Source organism: Pocillopora verrucosa, chromosome 6 (assembly GCF_036669915.1).
Source record: "Pocillopora verrucosa isolate sample1 chromosome 6, ASM3666991v2, whole genome shotgun sequence".
Taxonomy (NCBI): domain Eukaryota; kingdom Metazoa; phylum Cnidaria; class Anthozoa; order Scleractinia; family Pocilloporidae; genus Pocillopora; species Pocillopora verrucosa.
Genome location: NC_089317.1, coordinates 16995273 through 17015030, shown reverse-complemented (window position 1 = coordinate 17015030; position 19758 = coordinate 16995273). Strand labels below are relative to the sequence as shown.

The 19758-nt window shown below is 37.7% G+C and overlaps 2 protein-coding genes across 3 annotated transcripts; both read right to left on the bottom strand.

Annotated features, from left to right (window-relative positions):
* Positions 1–164: 164 nt before the first annotated feature.
* LOC131787230 (RYamide receptor) lies at positions 165–4574 on the bottom strand. 2 transcript variants are annotated; one of them, XM_059104316.2, is made up of 3 exons: positions 4471–4574; positions 3901–3959; positions 165–1653 (listed from the first exon to the last, which is right to left on the bottom strand). In XM_059104316.2, exons 2-3 carry the CDS (start codon positions 3917–3919, stop codon positions 563–565), a joined length of 1110 nt encoding a protein of 369 aa, XP_058960299.2. In that variant the 5' UTR covers positions 3920–3959; positions 4471–4574; the 3' UTR covers positions 165–562. The 2 variants fall into 2 exon arrangements, with proteins under 2 accessions (XP_058960299.2, XP_066024299.1); XM_066168202.1 differs by lacking the exon at positions 4471–4574 and adding an exon at positions 4187–4242.
* Positions 4575–5932: 1358 nt separating this feature from the next.
* On the bottom strand, positions 5933–19636 carry LOC131787229 (ribosome biogenesis protein BMS1 homolog). Its single transcript, XM_059104315.2, has 24 exons — positions 19265–19636; positions 18893–18972; positions 18127–18315; positions 17435–17577; positions 16600–16721; positions 16016–16161; positions 15203–15268; positions 14750–14848; positions 14341–14375; positions 12813–13684; positions 12340–12441; positions 11872–12132; positions 11276–11465; positions 10848–10914; positions 10664–10750; positions 10108–10209; positions 9787–9967; positions 9467–9525; positions 9022–9144; positions 8485–8580; positions 8346–8397; positions 7709–7884; positions 6968–7126; positions 5933–6681 (listed from the first exon to the last, which is right to left on the bottom strand). Exons 1-24 carry the CDS (start codon positions 19626–19628, stop codon positions 6481–6483), a joined length of 3972 nt encoding a protein of 1323 aa, XP_058960298.2. The 5' UTR covers positions 19629–19636; the 3' UTR covers positions 5933–6480.
* Between the last annotated feature and the right edge of the window lie 122 nt (positions 19637–19758).

Genomic DNA, 19758 nt, shown 5'->3' with positions numbered 1-19758 from the left:
TTACTTTCAGAGGTCAAAAGCTGTGGAATAGTCTCCCAGATGAGTTTCAGTCTATCACTAATTTAGATGTATTTAAAGTAAAAATAAAACCGCATTTTTAAGGGTATTTTTAGAAAACTAAGTTTTAGATATTTGACATTGTAAATTAAGCTGAAAAGCCTTTTTGAGGAGATTAATAAAGTTATTATTTTATTATTATTAGACTGAAGCCCATTTCAAGAGATCTTTAAGAGAAAATATCTCGCGGTTTTACTTTATTTCTCAATCAATTTTGAGTTAATTCCTCTCGAGAAAGAAGAAGAAAAACAGGTCTATGCGCGGTACGATGAATTGGAACAGCTGGCTACATTTGGTACAAGTGTCAGAAAGTAAAGTAACACTGGCGCAAGTGACTTAAGAAAAAAAAAAGGAATAACAGCAAAAAACACAAGGCAATTGTAAATATGAAAAAGAATAAAAACGAACAAAAAGAGGGGAAAGTTTTCTAATGGTGCATCTTCACCAAGAGCATATGTCTCCAGATCAGGGCATTCGTAGGTTTTTACCATATTGTTACTTGAATTTAAATCGAAGTTATGTAAGTAGTTTTAATGCTTCTAAGAGAACAGCCGTTTTTTTTATATTTAGCAATGATTGCATCAGGCTTACAGGTGTCGCCATTAAATTTTGGCAGCCCAGTCATCACCGTCAGGCCAGATTTTGCGCGATTTTTGCCTCTCCTTAAAGAATAAAAGCAAAGGATTCTCCTGAATTCATAGCGATATTTCTCGCAGAACAGAGGATAAATGAACGGGTTTATTGCGCTGTTCACGATCCCAAACCACGGGAAGACAACGTTTACTTCAAAGGGAATATGGCTCCAGTAAACCTCATAGGCAAATCGTTTTAATACCTCCGCTGCTTGTAAAGGAAACCAACAAAGTGCAAACACAGTGACTATGCCAATCAACATCTTAGTGGGTTTGCGGCGCGTGGCTCTGATTCTTTTAATTGCTAACTCCGAGTGGTGGCCTGGGGCTGCACTCTTCCAGAGCCTCGCGGTGGTGACGAGGTATAGAGTTGCTATGGTTGCTAAGGGCACTATATAACTAAATGCCACAAATACAAGAGTATAATGGCTCGCAGACATTCCACTGTTTTTCCAACTAGGATAGCATCTGTGCTTTTTCCCCTTGGTTTTGACTGTTGCAACCATAAATTGCGGAATAGCAAATGCCACGGCGATTGCCCAGATGACCAGAGTTAACCTTTTAATACATGTTTTATTGAAGACCTTTTTTAAAGGAAAGAATATAGCACAACAGCGGTCTACACTAATAGCCAGTATACTGTAAACGGAGCTCACAACCGATAAAGCCTGGAGAGAGATCGCTAACCGACACGTAACCTGTCCCATTACACCGCCGAACCAGTCAAACTGGTAATAAAAAAATTTCACTAAGTAGACGATGACGGGTATCATCATGAGGTCAGCGGCTGCCAGATTGGCAATCAGCAGATCTGTTGTTGTACGCATGGGCGTTCTTGAGCAGGTCACATAAATGACGATGACGTTGCCAACCAGGTCAAATGTTGCGATGACCGCCGCTAGCAGAGTCAAAACAACTTGCACGGTGACACTTACTTCCAGGTTAATTCCAGATGTTTTGCCTTCTGTCAAATGAACAGATAGATGAATAACAAACAAGCCAACCAATAAAATAACAATAAAGAAACAAATAAATAGTGATCCGTACCACAGTAAAAGATAGACACTCGATTGCAAAAACATTGGCACTTAAGAAGCGTTTACAATGAAAGATGATTGAGAAACTATGCAGCTATGTGGGTCAGATGTGCATCATAACCACCATTACTTGCACTTGGTGAATGTTGAAAACTATCCCAGCTTTCCTGAAAGAAGAGGATTATTACAGAAAAATATTTTTTTATGAATAATGAGAAACGTGAATCACTTGAATTCAATAAGACTTATCACGTATCAGTGCGATAATTTGCCAAAAAGGCCGTTGGGTGTCACCGTTCATGGCCATGCTTTTTAAATATCAACGTTTTCGCAATCGAGTACATATTTGCAATCGTCAAATGTAGTCTCGTACCCAGACCTTCCACGGCCAAGCGGTTTCATTTCAGTGACACGGTAGGATTTGGGTACGATATTACGTCACTCGTAAATCACTCGCTGATACACCGCTTTACACTTCTTACCAGTTCATGTTAAAAAAAAAAAAAACCCTTAAGACATTTGCGGCCGAATAGTTTTTTTAAATTCAAAATCAAAAGTTAATTTGTATTCCTAAATACGGAGGAAAAAATATTTTTTTTAACGACAATTAAAAATTTGAAGAAATAGGTCTTGTTGGTTTTGATGTTAAATACATTGTTAACAGATATCGCCTATAATTCTTCTACAACAAAATACAATTTCACCAAAAGAAGAGATATTTCGGTTATCTTTGAGAAAAGAGTCACTTGTTACTAAGTAAAGAGTGAACTCTCTATCCATCGACCAGCGTAAAACTAGAAGAGGAAAAAATTTATAAATTTTTCGAGCGTTCTTCTGATATTCCAAGTGTGTTGTTACGCGATAATCCGATTTTACAAAAGTGAAGTCTATAGCTTTTATGAAAAATCTGTAGGATAACAAGTAGGACTTGACCAATCAGTGAGCGATTAGATCACCTTAGTTAATTGATAAAAGCGAAGAAACAGAGAGATTGACAATCTTGTCAGTAAATTCAATAAAAAACATAAGATTACTAGGGAGCACTTATTATAATGTCAAAATATTTATTTAAATAAATAGCCACGCGCAAAGGTCTGTAAAATTATTAAAAACGTTCGATGATCCGCGCTGAGACGATTTAAGTGTGACAAATTCCGTTTAAGAAGTGGAAATCTGGAAACAGTAGCATGAAACAAGATTTTAGGCTTGTAACGGAAATTAAAACAGTTTTTCCGTATAAAATTTTCAGTACTCAATAAGCGAAACAAGGATTTTCTTGTGCAATCGTATTCAAATATTTTCTTTCCAATGTATGCGAAATATATCAATAATATTTTAAAAAGAACATTTTAATGTAAAATAAAGATTCTATGTCTAATAATTTGACTATCGGGGATATCTTTCTGGATGCATGCATTTTATGGCTAAAGTCTGATAGCTAAATTAGGTCTGTTCACATAAAGGATTCCCTTAAATTTATTCTGTGGTTCTACTCGTCTGGAAGTTACGTTCACGAAAGCAGTAAAAAACACTTAACTGTCTGCCTTTAAAAGTAGTAATGGGGCGTGTAATGATAGGATTTTCAGTCATCAAGTTTTTGTGTTAACGCTAAAATATATATATGATTCCATGTGGAAACTGCGAGATTTTACTAAGCTCAGCAAAGCATAAATGCGACCAAAGTCAGCCGTAAACAGTTGTTGTCGGATGATAACTATAATTAGTGTCAAACTGTAACCGTCACCTGTTATTGCCTTGTTTTTAGTTGTTATCCACCTGAGCTTTTTGAAAAATGATTAATCTTGCAGAAGGTGAAATTCCTTACTGTCCTAGATTACCTGATCCTTTAGATAATTTATAGCATTACCTAATCTTTTGTACCTTCGGCTTAAATAGAGCTGTTTTGTAAAGTTTTCTTTGGTCAGAAAATCAGCAGTTGGGTGACCTTCAGTGGTACATGCAGATCAAACCTACGTTGAAACAAACTCTGTTGTCAAAGTCATTGTCTCAAGAATCGTCAACAGTCGTTATAGATTCTGGCCTTCCCGCAGCCAGCAAGTGTCTCTGGGAAGAGCCCTTTTTAAAAGAGTTTTATTGAGTTGTTTCTCCTGTCCGTCCGTTTATTTGTGGCGGCAAAAAACCTGTTTTCACTGGCGGAAGACGGAAAGACAAACCTGATGTGGAATTGTTCATGATGACATAAAGTATCGTCTGCTTGAAAAACACCGCACGGCTAAAAGAAATTGTTTGAATTAGAAATGAATGGGAATCTATTCAAGTACTAAATACAACAAGTTTAAATACAAAAAATATAGCGTAAAGCATTTTTCTGACTTAAACTGTCACAGCTAAACGTAAGATCACAATTTGTAAGTCTAACGATGCTGTTTCGTAAAGCAATGTCGGATTTGATATATTTTATTTCGAAGAAACACGTCTGCGTAACTCAGTTGGGCATACCTCTCGAGCCAAACAGCAATATCCGTAATTTTATCTAGTGACTGACTTGATAACGAAAAGCGAATTTATTCGGTCAAAAGATCGCTTGGTATCCTTTGTGGTAGTCTGGAGCGAAAAAAAACAAAAAAATACTGATTTAGGCGAAAAGAGACAAAAACGTTTCCAGGGTAGATTTAGGCTCACGAATACGTTCTGAAGACTTGCGATATACTAAAACACTAAGTGTGATGAATGGCTAATTTTATAAGTAACCGGGAGGCCTTTGCAAAAATTGAACATGTTACCTTCAGTTTTCACCAGGGATTCAGTGAAGATGACAAGCTTCTCCGACAAACCCTCGCCCTTTTCTATTTGGAGGATGCTTGTCAAGTCAGAAGATAAATATATGGAACCTTTGCATAGGCATAATTATAAAGGAAATAACAATATTGACGTGAAGGTTAACTTCTGACAGTTTCGTGCTTTAATGACCTTAACATGCAATCTTATTGGTTCATACTAGTGGGTGTTATCTTGTCTATCTTTTATCCAACGATGAAGAGGTTTTCGTGAATTACGTTCGTTGGACCTAGTTTGTTACTTTTATGGCGTCACTTTAATTGATAATGTTTGCTCATAACAAAAATTTGCAAATGTGAGAGAAAGAAGGTAAAGGCCTGAGTAGACGCCGTACATACTTAGCAGGTGTTTTTAAGGCTAAAATTGGAAACTGTTGTTCACAGCAGGTTGTAAGACATTTTATTGACGCCTGTGCACATTTCAATATTTCATAGACGACACTTAAAAGTAAACTTAAAGCTTCGTAAGAAAGGTGCATCAGACACTAGTTAACTATTCATGGACAGAGACCTTGTCGTGAATATTCTTCTCTCGATTAAAACAGCATGCTGATGACTGTTTGCGATAAACAAGGAAAAATATTGGCTCTCGTGGATTACAGTAAGCGAGATAAACACGCGAGCGAAATTGTCAGTAATCGGCAAAGAAAGATAGCAACGCATCCTCAAAAACTGTGTCTTCAAGATCGATTCTCTACCTAATGCGAAAGTCATATCGAATTATACTAGAAAAAGTTTGCTAAAATTAGATTCAAAGCGGATCATGGCGTAAGTTTTCTTCAGTGACGTAAATGCAGTATTGCATGTTGCTGTTTGTCCGGTCAGCTAATGTAAACCGATCCATTGATTCACAATGTCATACATTTAGGAACACCAAATTATAGCTTCCGCAGGAAAATTTCGCAGCATCCTACGACAAGGATTGTCACATCAGCGCTATTTTAGGAAGTTTGGTACAGCAGTTGGGTTGAGAAATGTCAAAAACGCTTGACGAGAATCAAACAGAGTTTACCCCATTTTCCATCCAACAAGGTTCTCAACCTGTGTTTACCTCGTTATTTGCTAATTGGAAACCATTTGCGTTCCGGTACTTGTCAAAGCTGCAAACAGACAGACCAAACATATTATCGTAGACTATAAATTATGTGCAGATACACTCGTTTTAGAAGAGGGGAAAAAAGGAAAAAGCGAAGATGCGGAGAGGCTTTCGACCAACCTGCAGCAGTTTCACTACCCAGTTCTCTGTCCTAAGATATGACAGGGTTGGTATAAAAAACTCGACTTTCTTCTTCTATTACGACTTCCATCCAGCCAATCTCGAATTAAGTTCAGCTGTTCCTTCTTGAGTCAGCTTTCCTGTATTCCGTTCGTTTTATTCTAGCAATTTTCGCAAGATTCATAAAAAAGGATTTATTTCAAATAAGAGTCTGTATTATACACTGAGGACAATAGCTGACGTCGCACTAACACGTGAGCAAGTCCTAGACGTCATTCGTGACCGTGCAAACTACATTTCAAAATACCGAGTGTTTACACGGAAAAACCAACAAGCCCATTTCAATCAAAGCCTGGCTTAATCCTTTAACTCCCAGATCAAATTTGTAATTCTCCTTACCGTCAACCATTAATTCTTATAATGATAGTTCAGAGAATTTAGTATTGGATCAACTCATTGTCCCCAAATTGATATTTTTCTGTATTCTCATCACCTATCTGGTTGATATTGTATTGATATTGTAAGGAGAAATTCTGTCTTGGTCACTGTAGGGAGTTAAAGGATTAAGTGTATGTCTTCTCCTTACTATGCTACCTTACTGTCCATCTGAAAGGTGCGGAGAAACTTAATGAAAATCACCACCGAAGAACAATTGACCTGTTTGATGTGGAATCGTTATACCCAACTTTTTACAAGAAATGCGAAAAGATTGACAGAAAGAATAATAAATTTGATCGCTATCATGTTTTCTTTTTCCGTTGTTCTGCTTTTCCCAACATTCTGAAAATCTTTTTCCTTTCTTCTCTCTGTTTCTGTTGTCGTTTTGCGTCCTTTTTCTCCTGCTCTGCACGAAAGACCTTTCTTTTCTCTTGAAGCTTCTCCTTTCGCTTTCGTTGTTTATCCTTGTTTGCAGTGTACAGTTGCTTCATGAGCGTGAAAGCCTGTTAAAGGAAAGGAAGGAGGAATCTTTAAGTTATCATAGCAGTTCGGAAAGCCGCTAAACTCTAGCACAAAAATTTATCTTTCAAATCGGCACTCTTAACCCCCGCGGTATCAACGAAAGCTTTTTATTCAATTCATTTCTTCTTGTTTTCTCGTCACCATATTTCCGCTAACAGAGCGAAGTAAAGCAAAACCAATGCATTCTGGGATTAATTTCGACACTCAACTGAAAATTTCTCTAAAAAAAATGAAAAGAAAACCAGCACTTGACCGTCATATACTTACCTTCTTTTCGTGCGGTTCCATAACAACAGCGCGTTTCGTTTCCAAGGTTGGCTTAGTCCTTTTCTTCATCAGCTTGGGTTTGGATTTAAATGGTAAATCTTTTTGAAGTTTGGCTGGAATCACCAGTGGGTTAAAGTGACGAGTGACCCGCTCTACAGGCTGCCAATAACACAAATATTGCTTCAGTTTATTACTCCTTACCCCTCACGATCCACGCCCTTTTTTCAGTTCTCCGAATCTTAGTTGTCGGTAAAAACAATTTTTATAAGCTTTTCCAAAGCGTCTAATCCTGAATACACCACATACATGGGTAACGTTCAAGAGGTGAAGCCTTTATACTTCGGTGAATTCACGACAAATGTTGCTGGATACAACTGTTTCAAATCCGCTACAACTAATACCAAACCAAAATTAGGCAGGGAGACAAAACAAAGACAAACTTTGAGACCTGGCATCATTAGAAGACATTGGTCAAGAAAATCACTCGAATATGATACTTGTTGTTACGTGCGGTTGTGAATCCTTCTAATTGAGGCCTTAACTGCCTAAATCTTAGGACCTTGCACTAATGAGTAGTTTTATTGTCAAGACAAAACGCCGCGTCATACCAGCCACGAATTATTCTTTCACAAGTATTTGACCATTTTTCCTAGCATGGCAGTTGACAATAATTTTGCAGTACTTAAAAGAAATATTTCGACGTCGCTCGAGCTAACATCTGAGCGTGACTGATGTACTCACCTTGTACAACGAATCACTTTTGACAGGCGCTTTCAAACCTAGGTCTTTTCGAAGTTGACCAACAGTGCGCATGCCCTGCCACGTTGCCTTCTGTTCTGGCGGTAAGAGTAGTGACGTCACAGGGTTGCAGAAGTTCGGAACTGTGACTGGGTACCAGGTTCTGATGAAAACTATGTCTGGAGAACACAACAGTACGAGGCTTTGAGTTACTGAGTTACTGAGTTACCACAGGTGGTTGTTGATTTGATTACTTGGTTCACATCTTCAAGTCATCACCTTAACTAATCAGATGCGCAAGCCTGTCAGAGGCGCTTTTCCTGCACATGCTTCAATTAAGAATTGGTTAATGACTAGCGAGCATACATCGAATAATGGATGCACGCGGGATGTTTGGAGAGCACGAGAGAAGCGTAAGAATGGCTTGAGACGAAGCCAAAAGCAACTCTTGCGTGGTTTATTTCGCCAGTAAACCGATAGAAAGTGCGGTCTTCTACTTGAATACACCATGGTGGCTCATTAGGAATTAGGATCGAGATACGCGCGTATATTGTTATAAACTGGATTTCATTGCTGATCACTCTGTTCTCATACCGTGTCTTTATACAAAAGCCGGCTCACAAAAGTAGTTGTTACTCACCACTTATCAAAATTTTGTCCTCAAATGTTGCACGGAAAGCACCCTCCGGATTCTAGTGAGAAAAGCAAAACAAATGAGCCAAACAAAACCTCTTTATCCCCTTCGATTAAGAGGCTAACAAAACATCAAAATAACATACCTTCAGCGCGCGCTTAACTTGTCCCCTGATACCGCTGACAGTTCGTATTGTTGCTCCTTCAAATTTTGCTACTTCCAAAGCTGAATTGAACATGCCCTGGAGATGGAAAAAATTATCTTGAGTTCCATGAGTTCCAAATGGTCTTTTGTGCTTAGCAACAGTTTCACAATATCATTATCATTCACAGGGAAGGCTTGGTCGTGTTTCAAGCGAGTTAGACTAATTTTATCATGATGGTTACATGATATCGACCCTTTCCAATCTCTTAAATCTCGATAAACCTTTCTTACTTTTCTTGAACCTTCAAAACATCGGAACTGGAACTAGTCACTACACTAACAGGACCTAACTGAGTTCATGCCTGGTAAACACCAGAAAATACTGGAGAGGGGTTCTGATCTTTCTCAGGTCAATCTTAGCACTCATCCCATCGAAGGACTGGAATTTTCTTTTTCGCTCAAGATTCTCGCTACTGGCTGAAACAGCTCTCCGTCACTTTCAAATGAAAACATACAAAGGATAACATCTGTAAATCACCTTGATAAAGGCAGTGTTCTTAAATATCTTCATGGGTGTTCCTGTTAACTTGAGTTTCTTGACTAGTTCTACAGATTTATCCAAGTTCAACACGGTACCAGTGGCTGAGATGCGGAAATCAGACTTAAAATGGTGGAAAGAAGAAGGAAAAAGACACTGTAATGATGGAACAGAACATCTATGATCCTCTAGACTGATACTAATACTGTTAATCGACCGTCTGTAAACTGTAACAGATTTCTTGAGTTCGATAAACCACCAATTAAAAATTCTCATCTCTAATTCCCAAAGAAATGTTAAGCATCTGAAAAGAAACATTTCTAAAATCAAATCTAGTGAGTTTAACCCTTTAACTCCCACAAGTAATTAACATGTAACTTTTTTCTATGATATTCATTAACAATCAGACCTGGGGAGTTAAAGGGTCAAAGGCCTGCTAACTTACCATATCGCCTGCTGTGCTTTGAATTGCCAGGACTCCAGTTCCGGGGGGAGCTATGGGACCTGAGGAGAAGTGGTTATTGAATAAATTGTCCTTGTGATTCTAAAATTCTTTTCAACATACATATAAGCTTCGTGCAGAAAAAAGACAAAATGACATTCATTTGTGTACAGTGCACACATGACCACTAAGTTTTCTTTTTACCTATTTTGTTTTCTGGACCGCTGAGTCTTAAGTTGCTACAGTTTGGTGCTCCCCCGAAAAAAAAAACCGGTTTGATCTTAGGTTACGTAAGCAAAGAGGTTTTTAAGACGTATCCTTACCAAATAAGGTAGCCATGCAGTGTAGATGTTCAGGGGTGTACTTCAGCAACCTGTGGCGGCCGTTGTGGTCCTGGACTGAGTACATCGGCAAAGTTTGAAATCTGCGCCAGCCAATAGACAAGATCAGAGGATCCCTTGTCTTGAGGATGCGCTTGTGCCAACGATGTTTCTTAAAGCGAACCTGAAAAAAGATCACATAGAGCCATATTCTTAAATTTCAAGTTTGTCATACGCTGATGGCATTCTTCTTTTGTTCCACATGACTTCAGGGTGAAAAGGGTTTAGGAATCATTCCATGATGTCTTTCGTATTGACACTTACCTGAAGAAATCCCATGTTATCCTCACTCGGCAGAAGGCCGCCAAGAATTACGGGATATTTGGCATCAAAGTTGGTGACAAACTCACAGGGCATACCACTGAGCTGAAAGTTTGGTAATGAAAGACAAAAATTGGTGACACGAAATACTTCTGGGTATGACGGTTTCAAGTGCATACAATTGTACCCACTGAGATTTAAGTTTATGTAGTTCTCAGAAAATATCAAAGGAAATTCGAAATACTTGAATCAACTCTATGACTGTCCACTACATCATGAACCTTCAGATGTGAAATCAAAGTCGGTTACAAGTCTCTTATGAATATTCTCCACGCTTTGACCCCTTTGCATCTTGTGTTCAAATTGTTTGTCAAATGGAAATTGCCATGAGCATTTTAGCAGTCAAAACAGCCTTTGCGATAATCTGGTTTTAGATTTTGCTCCGGTTTAAAAGTACTGTCCTACGACTGGAGAATGAAGCTTCATTCATGTATAACTTAACTCTCTGTAGCTACTGTAAGACAGTAGGTAAAGAGAAGTCATCTGATCTTGTACTAACCTCCACCCTGACATACATTCCTGGTCTGAATCCCTCATACTGTGTTCGCGTCTCGTCATCCATGTCTTGGAACTCGGACTGATTTAGCTGTGGACAGAAATAAATGTTAAGTCAGCCATGGTCTTGAAAAAAGGATCCATTGTTTCAATCAAAATGTAAAACGAGACGTGGTAGCAGTACAAACCTGTGCCTGCTCTGTCATCTGCGCTTTGAGCTCATCATAATACGAGGTTTCGTCACCTTCATCATACCTTGGTCAGGTTAAGTCACCAAAACGAATAAAAAAACGACCAAACAAGTTGACGAATTCTCCCCAATCACATGAAACATAAATTGGACCTACACAACCAAATTAAATAACGAGCTGCAGGAAAATCGGAAAGTAACCGCCAATTGTTAGAAAAACAAGATTCTTAATTGAGCGTTTGCGCCTCTCCATTTCACTCCAGCCTCTGGTCTGTCTACTGAAGGAGTTGGCATTCTAAAGGAAACCGTGGAAGTAATCAATAATAAGTCGAAATGCTGATCTAGCCATAGAGCAGTTGACACTATCCACAAATTGATCAAGGAGCTGTTCAAGGTGTAAGTTAATAAATTCTTCAGAAAGGATACGTTGCATCAAAAGCCGCCTTCTGTTTCTTTTTCATTTCCATCCTCCTATCAGCTCCATCAGTTTTCTCCTCTTCACTTTCATCCTGTTCATCCTCTTGTCCCTCCCTCTCTGAGTTGTGTTTGTCGTCAGCCGTATGCACTTCACCAGTTTCCAGGTCTTCAAAGTCTCCGAACATTTCATCATCGGAAACTGAAAAAAAAAATGAAAAGCTTTATTTCCTTTCTTTTCTTTTCTTTCTTTTTTAACGATAACTTACCAATTTTATCGTCAAAAATACATGTAATCATGATCAGCTTTCAGTTTAGAATCCAGAGCAATCTAGGCCCCATCACATTTAGCAGTTTTGCTTCACTTCGCGCTGTGATTGGCCGAGAAAACTTGCGTCATCCTCTACCAGTCAAGTGCAAAAACTAGAACAAATCAAGACTCTATCGCTCGTGTTTTCCCGCGCTTCAATTTGACTTTTCACTGGTTCTTTATAAAATTAATCTCTTCTCCTGATTGGCTGTTATCATAACTTTGGCTTCACGACACTCAACCGGAAAGCGCCCTGATAGGAATGCACATTTAGGCATTGAACAAGATAAGTTCATACTTGTATCATCGTCCTGGAGGAGCATCTCGGCATCTTCAGAATCTTTCCATTTGCCCGTCACAAAACAGTCCCGGATGCTCTGAAGCACTTCCGGTTGACTCCAATCCCTTAACGGCGTAGTGATAACCTCAAGCGAGCAGTCTCTGTCGTGTAAAACGCCTTTACTTTCAGAAGCTTTCATGGACTTCAATTTAAATATTCCGCCGATAGCGTCTTCATCACTGTCCTCATCTTCTCTCTCTTCTTTCTTATTTTGAAGAGCTGCACACACAAGAAAATGGTTATTGGAATCTTAAGACCAAAAATTGGACGTTTCTTCGAGTCAGATGCAGCTTGAATACAATGCGTAGTCATTCAAAAATATCTCTAACTTCAACTCTCAACGAAAATGAAAAAGACCGCCGAGTTTCGAGTTGAAGAGACATAAACAACAAACGAACAAAGAAACAAATACATAATCAATGTTACCATTTCCATAAACAAGTTTCTGTATATTTGGCGTGTCTCGCTGGCGCTGCAGAAATGCAGCTGCTGCCTTCTGAGCTAGATTTTCCTTCCACTTCAGAGCACCTGAAATAGGGAATAAAGAAGGTAAAACACTTCCAGTTCCAGTAGTCTAGGGGTTTTTTTTTCCTAAGTTGTCAGACCGTTAAAAATGCCACGCTCATTCTCTTATATTTCCATCTTGCACTTACGTTGATCGGTTGATTGGTTCATATACATGTAGCTACACTGTAAGTCAGTTGGTCGAGAAGTCTGTTGGTTTATTGATCAGTAATTCAGTCATCAAGGTACTTATTTACTACATAGACGTTTGGTCGGTCAGTTTGTCGGTCACACTTGTCTGCCAGTTAGTGTTTCATTCAGTTAATCAGTCAGTCGATCAGTAAGTCTACTTGTAGGTCATCATTAAATCTTGAACTGATACATGTACACTATACCTTCTTCCATTTCAGATCCTGAATCTTCGCTTGCATCTTCACCTGAGTCACCATAGCTCACTATATTGACATCTCCATCACTATCTTCTTCACTCTCTTTGTCATTTGAAATTTCAAGAATTGATCCTGATTCAACATTGGAATCAATTAAACTTGGCTTATCACCAGTCCTTTCAGTCTGTTCTTTATTTTTCTTATCAGCTTTAACACCTTTGACCGCATTTTGTTTCACAGAGCCTGTTTCATTTTTTAACTTCTTTTTAACACCGTGATCTTGGTTCCCTTTCTCTGTAACATCAAGTTTTCTCTTTCTCTTCAGAGAAGGAAAATCAATTATTGAGTCTGATTCGGAATCATTCATTGAATTATCCTTAGTATTAAAATTGTACTCTTCTTCAGATTCTCTTCCATTATGTTCTTCCTCTCCCTCCTCCTCCTCCTCCTTTTCTTGTTCTCCTTCGTCTTCTTCCTCTGAATCTTCTTGTGATTCATCTCCTTCCCGGCCATTTTCAGTTTCTTTTTCCGAAGCCGTTTGCTTCTTTAACAACAGTTCTCGTCTAGCATGTTTAGAATTCAACTTTAGAACTATTTCATCATCCTCCTCCTCGTCGTCAAATTCATCCTCCTCGTCACTCTCTACCACAGCATCATCAATGTCACTGTCATCACTATCATTCTCATCATCATTACCACGTTCGTCGTCGTCATCATCCTCATCACTATGTTCACCATCATCTGAAATAACTTCGTCATCTTCACCATCTTCCTCCTTATCATCCTCATTTTCATAATCACCAAATACAGCTTTCCTTCTCCTTCGACCATTCTCATCCACAACAATTTCCTCAGAGGGTCTTGAGTAGTCGTCATCCCTATGTGGTTCAAATGCACATGCATGTATTCTAATTTAGTTTAACGAGTTCGTAACAAAAAATAACAAATAATAGACTAGTAATTAAGCAACAGAGTGCACTCTCTATTCGTTTACCAGCGTAATAACCCATTGGGGATGTTAGAACAACGTAAAAATTATTTTCAGTCACGAGCCAGTGAGTGATTCACAAACTTTTCTCTTGTACACCCAACAGTTGGTTATAACGCTGGTATACCGTTAGAGAGTGCAATTTATTGCTTGTATAAAATAAACTTAAAATTTTCAAATTTTCTATGGGTTTATCGGTGAAATAAATAACAGGTTTTTGACCAATCAGGCCTCTCATGGGTAGTATTTCAATTATTTTGTAATTTAGAAAAAAACTAGGGAAAGAAACAGCAAGATTCAAATACACTTATAAAACGTGCACCCACGCATACACTGCAGATAGCAGCCTTAGGGGCAATTTGTGACCAAACAGAACCATAATTTTTAACACAGGCCTCCTCTAGGAGCGCTAAGTATCAAAAAGAATTGCTACCCTATCTATAATGGGACAATCAGTTTTCTTTTTACAAAGAGGGATCCAAAAAATACTTGTATAACAAATAATTGTAATAATTTCAAATTATGTGACAGTGTGAAAATACTTACTCAATGACTTCATCAGGTGCTATTCGTGCACCATCCTGTGAATAAATAATAAAAACAGATTTAAATAACACCGATTAATTAGGACACATGAATTTAAAAGCTCATTTACAGTAGATTTTTCCGGAATATTTAGGAAAACTGAAGTGAAAATGAAAGACTTGAATTTATGTTCATTGTTGATGAAATGCTACCGGTAATATATTACATAATGAAAAAAAGCTGATCCTGTGAGACAAAATGGCCATGAACTAAAGAGCTGCAAGCATTTCATTGGTTTAAAGCCTTGTAATTCTGTGAATATTGTTACAACTTTGCAACAAAAAATGTTTTATAATGAGCAATTTGTTTTCATCAAGCGGAAATTCTGTTTATTAGTGCTTCCCCATGTACTCTGTCATCCACTGCTTACCTTAAACAATGTCAGTTGACTTGTCTGCATTTTACTGTCAATTGTCTGCTTTGTGTCAATTAAAGAAGAGACAAGTTCATTTCCTGGTCGATTTTCAACCTAAAAATTAACAACAAAAACAGTAAGTAAACTGTTGATCAGTTTTGGTGCACATAACAGATGTTTACCAACAAATTAATATAAAAAGCCATTTCTGTATCATATTCAGTTTTTCAACTGAGGTTGTGATGGAAATTGATCACTCTGAAATGTTTCTAACTTACATTTGAAATATTATCTTTTGGCCATTCTTATGAAGGGCTAATGCTTGCAAAATTAGTGTTTTAAAAAAAAATCTTGACCCCTTTAGTATTTCTTATCTTAGCCTATTAATTTTCCTCCACAAGTTTCCCTGTATCTTGAAATTTCAGTCTCAAATATCATGGGAGTGCATTCAAACTTTTTAGAAATCACCTGAGTGGAGGGGTTGGTTCTCTCTTTCCCTGCCTGACTTCCACCAAGGTCGATGTACACTGCATCCTAGAAGTGGCACAAAATAAACATTAAGAAAGCAGCTTTTTGTATCTGAAATACAGTATATCGTGAGGAGGGTTTCTAAACATTTACAATGAAAGTTGAAACAATTTAAGTAGTGTACTATTTGAATAATTCTTTATATTACTAAAATTTTTATATGCTACAAATTTATGGATCTTTAAACTCTTCCTTTTCCAAAAAGGTACATATTTCCTCTAAACATTTCAATCCTTTCTCAAACATCAGGTAAAAAAAATATATATAAACAAGGAAACTGTGTTCTTTTCTCACCAAAGTCTCAAAACTTAACAGTATAGGGAAAGAAAATTTAAATTGGGGTCCAAGCAATGAAAGGGAGAATAGAAACAATCACTAAATTATAACTCTTAAAACACATGTACAGTGTATACTGCCTTTCCAGAGTAAATTCAACTGTCAACGGTTACAGTTTTTTAGGGAAACTTAATTTACAGCAAGCCAGAAGCATGTTGTAATATCCCTGAAAACTGTTGTGTTATGCAGAAATTATGCAAACCATTTGTTACATAAAAGTGATTAGCATCTAATTTCTCACCACAATATAACCCCTGCATTCCACATTAAAGTGATGAGAATAGAGAAGAACATCACCAACTAAAGAATCTCTTGATTGTTAAACAAATTCTCCTTGTCAGCATCTTAGAAAATGTATAAGGAACAGTATGGAGAATGTGTACTGAGTGTAAAGGCCACTTAAACTTAGACTGTCACCTTGTCATAGACAACACCCCCAACTCCAGACATAGGGGCATATATAAGTCTTTCTTTTTCATTCAGTGACCGTTTCTTCTCTGCGTTTGGCAGAGGACAAGGGTCTGGTAGGAGGCTGATCTCTTCAAGAGTGTGATCTCCACAACCTACAGAAAAGTGATGAAAGAGAGAAAGGAAACAAGAAAAGGAAAAAAAATAAAAACATTATTACATCACAATTTAATCCTGGTTGGTGCCTCTCATGTTTTAAAGGCCATGTTGGTAGTAAATTCATAGACTTTAAAACACTTGTATAAACATGCACAAGGGTTACACTGTTAACTGAATTTTCAGTTGTGATGATTATCTTTTCAACTACATGTAGCTTAAATAGAAACCTGGGCCCCATTGTTCACATGGTGGATAATGCTATTCATTGGTTAAATACTATCCAGCAGATAATTGATGACAAAACTTTCTTTGCTATCCACCAGACAGAGTTTTATCCAGCAGACAGTGATATTCACCCTTTGATCAACTAAGGCTTTCTCTCTTAATGGGAGAGCTTGCATGACACCATATTAAAGTAGTTGTATGTCAGTTACCTATGATGTGGACTCTGGAGTTGTGTTGTAGGTGTGCTCCTCTCACGTAGCCATATAGGGAAACCTTCCTATCACATTTGGCATTTTGACGAATAAGTTCTGGATCTGTCAACTCTTCCATTCTGGAAAGAGAAGACACAAAATTTATAAAATTGATAGAGAATATTAGAAACAAAAAAGCTTCACATGTATGGCACATACAGTGTATATGACCCTCTTTGAATAGTTCACTTTACTTTCATTCTTATGTCACTTGAATGTGACTGTACAAAACTGAAAAATCAATATTCTGCAAATATCAGCTTTTCTCCTTTAAACTCCCAGAAGTGATTAACATGAGACCTCTCACTACAACAGGGTTGTAGATAAGAGCTGGTAGCCAGCAAAGTATGCCAGCTTCTCTGCAAGGTTTCCCCAGCTACTTTCATTGCTTCAAGAGCCCATACAGATCTGCCTATCTTTTCTGAAAACATAAAAAGACTTATGACTCAGGGTTGGTTTAAAAATGTTCTGATGGGGACTGTCTTTTTGACAAATCTTGTTGAGTAGCAGGAAAGTATGAACGATATGACGTTTTGTCTGCCATATTGGATTTCGAGATATGAATATTCTTTACCGTTTACCTTTAAAAAAGCTCCAGCTACTTAAAACCTTAAAGAAAACCCTGTACAATATCCATACAATTATTATCCAGAAAAAAAAAAAAAAGAAGAATACTCAAACTAATATCAAGCAGAGGTCCTTATCTGGATCTTACACCAACTAATTCACAAGGAAATTTGTAGCATCTAAAACAACAAACAGATCTTGGAAGTAAAAGGGTAAAAAAATTTACCTGTCAGCAAGGATGTATGGATGTGAAACTCTCCAGGTTAAAGGTCGAAACTTTGACACAGCAATAAACCTTCCCAAGTTATGAATCTCCACTTTAGGATAAGAGCCGTAAACTAGACCCGACAAATAAAACAATTTTGCTCCCTGCAAATAGAGTAAATACCATCTCAAATAAGACATGTTTTCAAATATTGAAAAAAAAAAAAAAAAAATGACACCAGAACTGATGTCTGAAGGTTCTGACCTGTGATATTTTAGAAATGTCAATTCTATAAGCAAGGTTCTACCACGAAGTAGAGAAGCAGGAAAATGATGCAAAGTAACTGAAGAATTTTCTCCACTTGAAGTAAAGAACGTCTTGTGTCATTAAAATTAAGCCACACAATTTTGTGTAGCAGCCACTAAACTCCCTTTTCTCTAATATTGATACCTAATGTTTAATCTACAAAAGAAACTTAATCCTTTCACTTCAGAAACATTTATCTCGATTAAAATTCTCCTTACTCCATGCATTATATCTAACTTTGTTCTGAGAACTTGGTGTTTGATATAATGACAATCCCCTACTTAACAGTTCTTTCCATTTGTATCTCTTGGCTGTTTGATACTGTTTTGATACTGTAAGGAGAAATTATGTGTTAGTCACTCCTGGGAGGTAAAGATTAAGAAACTAAACTAAAACTAAACAGTCACCTGGTAAACTTCTGTCCAAAACCTAGTTTTCAGTTTCTTCTTGGTCTTCTTAAGGGCTTTGTTGTTCTTCAACAAGTCAAGATGTGTTAAGACACCCATGATCTTTGGGAAGCCATGAACTTGACAGATATTCAGAAATTCAAAAATTTCCATTTCAAAGCCAAAACTAGCATCAATCAGGAGGAGAACCTTGAAATGTTTACAAACAGAAGCAAAAACAACACAAATCAGGTTTTAGCCTCAGAAAGTGACCAAATGATTAAATAATGATGTTGTCATCACCCACAAAGCATTAATAGATAAAGGTAATTTATTTTTTATCAACTGTGTTTTTAATGTTAATTGGCCACCAAAAGACTTTCTAAAGCTGAGGTTTCAAGTGTTGGCCCTTCATCAGAGTGCATTGAGGGTTGTGTGTGGTTTCTAACAAAAAAAAGGAGCTACGCTATTTGTGGGAACATGGTAATGAGAAAAACACAAGAATAAATTAGTTGAATGAAAGGAATTTGTTGATACCATGGTGATTAAGAGTTCAGGTTTGAACGATAAATTTTTGTTCTAAACTTTTGCAACTTTCCAAATTACCTTGATGTTGGGAAAAGCTGCAAACTGTTATATAGTTCTTATGGTGTAGAATGATTTAAGAGATTAGCGTGTCTAGTGACTGGTTTGGATGTGTCTTTGTCATTCCTTTCTAGGTCAAGCAGGTGTTCTCAGAATCTTACAACATAGGTATACTTAACAAAAGTTGTCTATGTGAACTTACCAGATCCGCAATTTTTGCCACGTCAATCATAGAGTTGATGTCATTATTACATTCAATCAAAGTGAGACGTCTCTTCTTTCCTGAAAAATTAATCATATAACATATATAAACACCTAAAGCCCAATGAGAAGTGAGAAGTGCTCTTAAGCTGTAGAAATGCTCTTCAGCTGTAGTCCTCATTAAAGTTTGCCAAGTTTTTACGGTTACAATGTGTAACGCGACCACAAATACGTAAATTTACGAAAACAGCTTCGTAATTCTGGGCAGCTCAATTCATTCCTTCAGTAACACGGAGATCTTGGTTTACGATCCTCATGAAACATGTGCCCGAACATTTGATAACAACCGTGGCTAATGATTGTATACACTCACCTGACACAATCGTAACAGGACCTTTCACATCAGACAACTGCTGACGGGTGAAATTCTTCAGTAGTGAGTTGATGAGCGTACTTTTACCAACTCTGGGTGGTCCAACCACTGCTATGATGTATGGTGGAGGTTCTAGTGGCGTTCGATCAACAACTGGCTCGTGATGTCGCTTTGTCTCAACATCTTGCTTTCGACGAAACTGGCGAGCTGCTCTAACGGCCGACTTGAATGAGAAGGCCTTGCGATTTCTCTCGGCACTAGCAGCTTCTGGTGGGTGTTTATTTTGTTTCTTTTTCTCTGCTTTAGGCCCAGCTTGTTTCTTTCTGTGCGACTTGGCAGAAAGGTTTCCTTCATCATCCGCCATTTTGGAGCTTCACGTGGGACTACGTAACCAGGCCAGCGGGTGCTAAGTTTTGCTTCTTCTTAAGGGTAGGGAGAGGACCACAATAAAACTCTATCCCTTAAAACATATATATCTGTTGGAATTAAAGTTT

Bases quoted from the DNA above. Each gene is read 5' to 3' on its own strand.
- LOC131787229 (XM_059104315.2), bottom strand. From the start codon at position 19,628: ATGGCGGATGATGAAGGAAACCTTTCTGCCAAGTCGCACAGAAAGAAA. The intron at 17,578-18,126 runs GTGACTGTTTAG...CTCTATTTGCAG, and splicing joins TTTGGACAGAAGTTTACCAG to GGAGCAAAATTGTTTTATTT. The intron at 16,722-17,434 runs GTAAATTTTTTT...TTCTCTTTCCAG, and splicing joins CCATACATCCTTGCTGACAG to AATGGAAGAGTTGACAGATC.